The sequence below is a fragment of the Salvelinus fontinalis genome, chromosome 11, assembly GCF_029448725.1.
Source record: "Salvelinus fontinalis isolate EN_2023a chromosome 11, ASM2944872v1, whole genome shotgun sequence".
Classification (NCBI taxonomy): Eukaryota; Metazoa; Chordata; class Actinopteri; order Salmoniformes; family Salmonidae; genus Salvelinus; species Salvelinus fontinalis.
Window position 1 is genome coordinate 38,916,821 of NC_074675.1, and position 5,926 is coordinate 38,922,746.

General features: G+C 42.5%; 1 protein-coding gene across 1 annotated transcript; it reads left to right on the forward strand.

The window, feature by feature from the left end:
• Window positions 1-502: 502 nt before the first annotated feature.
• zgc:194312 (uncharacterized protein LOC794943 homolog) lies at window positions 503-4,238 on the forward strand. Its single transcript, XM_055938676.1, has 2 exons — window positions 503-1,576; window positions 2,000-4,238. Exons 1-2 carry the CDS (start codon window positions 651-653, stop codon window positions 2,058-2,060), a joined length of 987 nt encoding a protein of 328 aa, XP_055794651.1. The 5' UTR covers window positions 503-650; the 3' UTR covers window positions 2,061-4,238.
• Window positions 4,239-5,926: the final 1,688 nt, after the last annotated feature.

Consider the following 5,926-nt stretch of genomic DNA (forward strand, 5'->3'; position numbering starts at 1 on the left):
GTCTGAATACTTTCCGAATGCACTGTCTAATATGTGGTCGTAATTCTGCTAAAACTGCACTAGATGGCAACGTCACAACTGTTTTAGGATCGTGCTTAAAAGAGCCTTGCACGTCACTTAACGTCACACATGTTCTTCCCCTGTTAGTCCTAATTTGAATTGAATTTAGAAAGTGATTGTATCGAATTTATTGTATTGGAATATTTGTTATGTTTATTGATAAAGTAAATTATGTATGTGGTAACATAAAGGGCCTGTACCCCTCCGAGTAAAAGTCATATCCTGTATCAGAGCAGCACATGTTGATGGAGAAATGTTATTGTTAGGCATGAGTTTTGGTTATTTAGATACCCAAAAGCATAGTCTCCAGATGAAGATGGGAAAAGTACTATATTGAAATGTGGGCATTAGGCACTGTGCATACTCGCTCACTTTGTGATTGACAAACAGCCAGACAGAGAAAGAGGACGGGGGGGGGGGGGGGGGGGAGAGAATTCTCTCACTCAGACTAGACCATTGCATTGAATGTCTTGGACGTACTCAGATTGATGAGATGATCACTCAATTTTTACACGTGTTGGAAACTATGAGAAGAAAGAGGCCACGATGAAAAAATCCAATACCCAAAATACAGCATCAAAAGAGGGATAATGTCGATACCAAACGGGACTGGAGAAACGGGCGTAAAGGACTACACCTATGTACGGGTTTGTGCGTCGACCGTCTCCTTCATAATATTGGCGTTCTTCAACATCGTCATTAACTGGACTATAGTGCGCGAGGAGCGACTTCGGGGCCATGCGCGCTTTGTGTTAGTTTTTCACCTGTTGATGTCAGCTCTGGTGTACTTTGGCATGTGCTCTGTTTTCTACCTCCAGATTTACCTCGGCGCCAGGCTGGTGGCATCCATCTGTGTGGCCATGGTAACTGTCCTAATCACCAGCGCGTCCAATATACTCCTGACTCTCACTGCTATGGCGCTGGACCGTTATTTTGCTGTCTGTCACCCTATGAAGTACAGTTCTGTCTGGCATTGGCCCTGGTTAGTTGGACTACTGACGTGGGGGCTCGCGCTGGTTATTCCCCTCACTCTGCTCCCCAAGACGGAGCTGGACGCCACTGGTCCAAATGGGGAATGTGGACGGGAACAGTTGAAGAAAGGTGAAGTGAAAAAAATCTTGCTGATATCTGTGTGTACGATACTGATTCTGTACAGTTATGTAAGGATACTGTTTGAGGGGCGAAGGTTGGGAGTGATAAATCGACGCAATAGTGTTGGATGCAAGACCATCGCCCTGCACTTTACTCAACTCGCTGTGTACATCCTCCCCAACTTTGTGCTAATAGTTATCCAGAAACAAGAACACCTTCAGCCGGGGACCAAAGAACTGTCAGCGGTGGTTAGCTTTGCCTTCTTTAGTTTGGCGCAGTGCATAGCACCAATCGTCTACGGTTTGCGTAAAGAGGAACTCTTGGAGCAGGTGCATCGCCGGTTCCCTTGTTGTTCCCGCCAACTGAAAAGCGTTCTGGAGTGGACCGTGCGTGCCACGACGCCTCGTCTGCATCCACAGCCACGGTATGTGTTGAAATATTTGTGGTTAACATAAATGCCAAAATGTGTTACTCACTTTATGCACACTCATTTGTCGAGCCCAGTGGCTTGGAGAATGATGAATGGATGAATACTGAAAGACAAAAGGCATGACTAAATACTCACTTGTGTAGACCAACCAGAAACAGTACGGATTATTCACAAAACCTTATGATTTTATACTGTATATTCTCTGACAAAGTTAAGAAAGTTGATAGCTATCATTTGCTGTGTTTCCTGCTTCCCCTTTTTGTACTTCAGTTTTGGAAAATGTGGGATGTGAGACTACAGACAAAGCTATTCTTACCATAGTTGAAAAAAATGAAACAATAATGTCTCTGACAAACATCACATGGCTTCGGAGACATCTTGTTTTACTCAGATGCATGTTTGGCTTATTTTCCACAGGGAAAGAACATTGACATCCCAGACACTCATCTCACTGGAGCCTCCACAGACACCAGTATAAGGGAAGAGGGAGCACTCACTACTAACTCAACTACTCCTGTAACAGACCCATCAGTATGTCTCCAGTGCTCCATAGGCTGGGCTAAAGACGTTTTGTACCAGACTGATACTGCCACCCGAATGCCATGGAGACGCTGGTGGAATGGAGGGTGTAGCAACTAGACATCACAACACATTTGGGAGCATATTGTATATCCATACAGTGTGGATTCACCCTCTTTTGTTGATTGATTCATACAGTACTTGAATATCCAGCATCTGCACAAAGCTGTGAAAGTGCTTCTGTTCTACCCAGGATGTAGTGACTTTATAGGAATGGGTATCACTGTGAACATACCAGCCCCAGACCTGTATTACCCGCCTCCCGGGTGGCGCAGTGGTCTAGGGCACTGCATCGCAGTGCTAGCTGCGCCACCAGAGTCTCTGGGTTCGCGCCCAGGCTCTGTCGCAGCCGGCCGCAACCGGGAGGTCCGTGGGGCGACGCACAATTGGCATAGCGTCGTCCGGGTTAGGGAGGGTTTGGCCGGTAGGGATATCCTTGTCTCAGTATGTAAAAATGTAATAAAATGTATGCACTCTACTGTAAGTCGCTTTGGATAAGAGCGTCTGCTAAATGACTAAAATGTAAATGTAATGTTAACTGTACAGTGTCAGAGAAGAGTCCAACGAGGATTTGACTAATTTGACCGAAAATTTACAGTACAAAACAGTGGCACAGCCAGAGATTTGTTGATGGGTGGGCCAAAAATATACACTACCGTTCAAAAGTGTGGGGTCACTTAGAAATGTCCTTGTTTTTGGAAGAAAAGCACATTTTTATGTCCATTAAAATAACCCACAAAAAAAACTGCGAAGTGGTGACTCTGAGATGCTGGCCTAGGCAGAGTTGCAAAGAAAAAGCCATATCTCAGACTGGCCAATAAGAAGAAAAGATTAAGATGGGCAAAAGAACACAGACACTGGACAGAGGAACTCTGCCTAGAAGGCCAGCATCCCGGAGTCGCCTCTTTACTGTTGACGTTGAGACTGGTGTTTTGCGGGCACTATTTAATGAAGCTGCCAGTTGAGGACTTGTGAGGCATCTGTTTCTCAAACTAGACACTCTAATGTACTTGTCCTGTTGCTCAGTTGTGCACCGGGGCCTCTCACTCCTCTTTCTATTCTTGTTAGAGACAGTTTGCGCTGTTCTGTGAAGGGAGTAGTACACAGCGTTGTGTTGCTAGCTAACACAACATAGTTAGCTAACACAACGTGCCATTGGAACACAGGAGTGATGGTTGCTGATAATGGGCCTCTGTACTCCTATGTAGATATTCCATAACAAATCTGCCATTTCCAGCTACAATAGTCATTTAAAACATTAACAATGTCTACAGTTTATTTCTGATGAATTTTATGTTATTTTAATGGACAAAAAATTTGCTTTTCTTTCAAATACAAGGACATTTCTAAGTGACCCCAAACTTTTGAACAGTAGTGTATATATTTTTCCTACAATAGAGGAAAATGTATAGTTTTATAGCTCATTTCATTCTATTCTACACATTTTGCCATGAGGCTGAGAGAAAATTTAGCATTTATAAAGCTAATTGAAGCAACAACAAAAAAAATAGGTGTGTTGATTGTATTAAAGGCACTGGATTATGAGCTGTCTGGTGTGCTAAATGAACAAATTAAATAGACCGTGACATGGTGTATATATAGCCATAGAAGCACAGTGACATTATGCCTCAATGCAATCATTTTCGTGGCTTATTGGGGGTGTGGCTTTCAGTTAGTTCTTTTTGGCAACCCATCCCGTGAGAGTGAATGTCATTTCAGTGAATCTGTTGTTATATTTAATCAAATCTGACTAACCCAGTGCACTGCTTGCTATGAATTTTATCGTATGGTGTTTGCACGTTTAGGTAAAAAAGACAAATAATGTCTTGTTTGGAAAACAGACAAGTAAAGAGGATTTTTGCGCAATCTCATTGGGTGGGTGTGGCTTCCCTGTGCCTACTCCGCTAGTACAAATCCCCCAGAAGACACCAGAATTGACTGCATGAGCATTGTGCAATTTAGCCTACTATGCAAAAGTTGATTCCTTAATGATAATTGAAGCAGCAATTACTTTATTTGTGAGATAAAGTCAAGACAATACATACTACTTGAAATTAAAAGACTCCAGTTAATTCAAGCAGGAGCCAGATTGAACATTATTGCCCATCACCACCATATGGACCCGTGACAGATTTTCAGTAATACAAGAGTTAATACTGTGAACAGCATGTGATCTGGAGCAGTAGCAGCTCTGTGGTTGAGCTCGCTTCACTTCAGTTTGTCAGACTTGGCGCTCACTGTACACTCAGACAAGGGGAAATTCTCAACGGCAAACCGCAAGAGTTCCTCATTACTGGTGCAGCAGATAGCCTACATGAAAAAACACAACCAAACTATGATTCGTAGTGCACATTCACAGAGAATGAAGCAGGGGACAATTTTTGACATCGACACATTATCAGTCTTCACACACCACAACTCATTCCTGTAATTGCCTGGTTAGGTTCGGTAAACGAGGATGTTGATGAAGTGAAACTACGATTAAGGTTCAGATGAGTGGACTGGAGGGGTTTCCCTGCTCAGACCCACATTACAAAAGGTTTTAGTCCTGGACTATAAATTGCTTTTAATGAAGACTTGTCTCAACATGTTTTTTTTGTTTAGGTTAAGTGTTAGTGTACCTGGCCTTTCTCTCAAACTAACAGAATTATACTGTTATGAATACTTGGGGTACCACCAGGTGAAATAAGGCATAGACGAATCGCACTGTTCTGCACTCTGTTCTGGGCAGCCTTCTCCAATTCGTTCCACCCCATGCTGGATCTTTTGTTGTCTTCTTCTAGCTCTCGCCTCCAGGAGTTTCATGGCCGCCCTCTTTTCCGTTTCCCATGTGGGGAAACATATAATAAATAACAAAGGGTAACATTTATCAAACAAACAACTTTTAAAGGGCAGTTCAAGTGACTATACTTCAGTTAGACATTGTATTTATTTTGTCAACACATCACAATACCTCCTTTGCCACGTGGTGCAGTGCACTGGCCAAGCTTAGAGACAATAAGCTAGCAGGACAGCTCAGTGTGCAGAAATGTTCCAATGCTACATTCTGGTGCAGACAGACAGAAGACAGAGATTTCCTTCCGAACCTTGAACATTACAGAGGCGTCTACCATCATGCGACTGCTATGAGAACAGGCACTGGCCAAATGTGTGTGTGTGGTTTCAAAAAGACCTGACAATTCTCCAATGACTCAGTTAAAACTATTATCTTCACTTAATATGTATGTAGTACGTACCTGACAACAATACTAAATATTGTTGTTCCTTGCAATCAAAATATGTAAAAAACAGCATTGAAATGGGCACTGTAAGGCTAGCAGACATTCTGGGGGCAGAACGGGGCAAATAAGAGCCATGTAAGAATCCTGCGAGGGCATCAGAACTATGTAGCAAAATGTCCATAATATCTTGATGTAAGTTGAAGTCATTTTGGTAGATTAGACCCTATTACAGTTTATTGAGCTAATATTAATTTTAGCTGAGGAAACGGCTGCACTTTGGTTATAGTAATGGTAGATGTGAAGGAATTACTTTACCAGCACATTTACTCTCCAGAAAACATTTCCTGTTTAAGAAATTATGAAAGTCATTTGAATTTCTAGCTAACGTGTAGAACTTTCTCGATATCAAGTCACAAAGTGGTACTGCACAGCATTTTGCGATTTGTTTCCAAGGCAAAGATTTTATAACCTAACGGGTTAAGTTGTTGCATGTACCGTATGAATTAATATGGACTGAAACTAAGCAGGACTAACCAATCACACA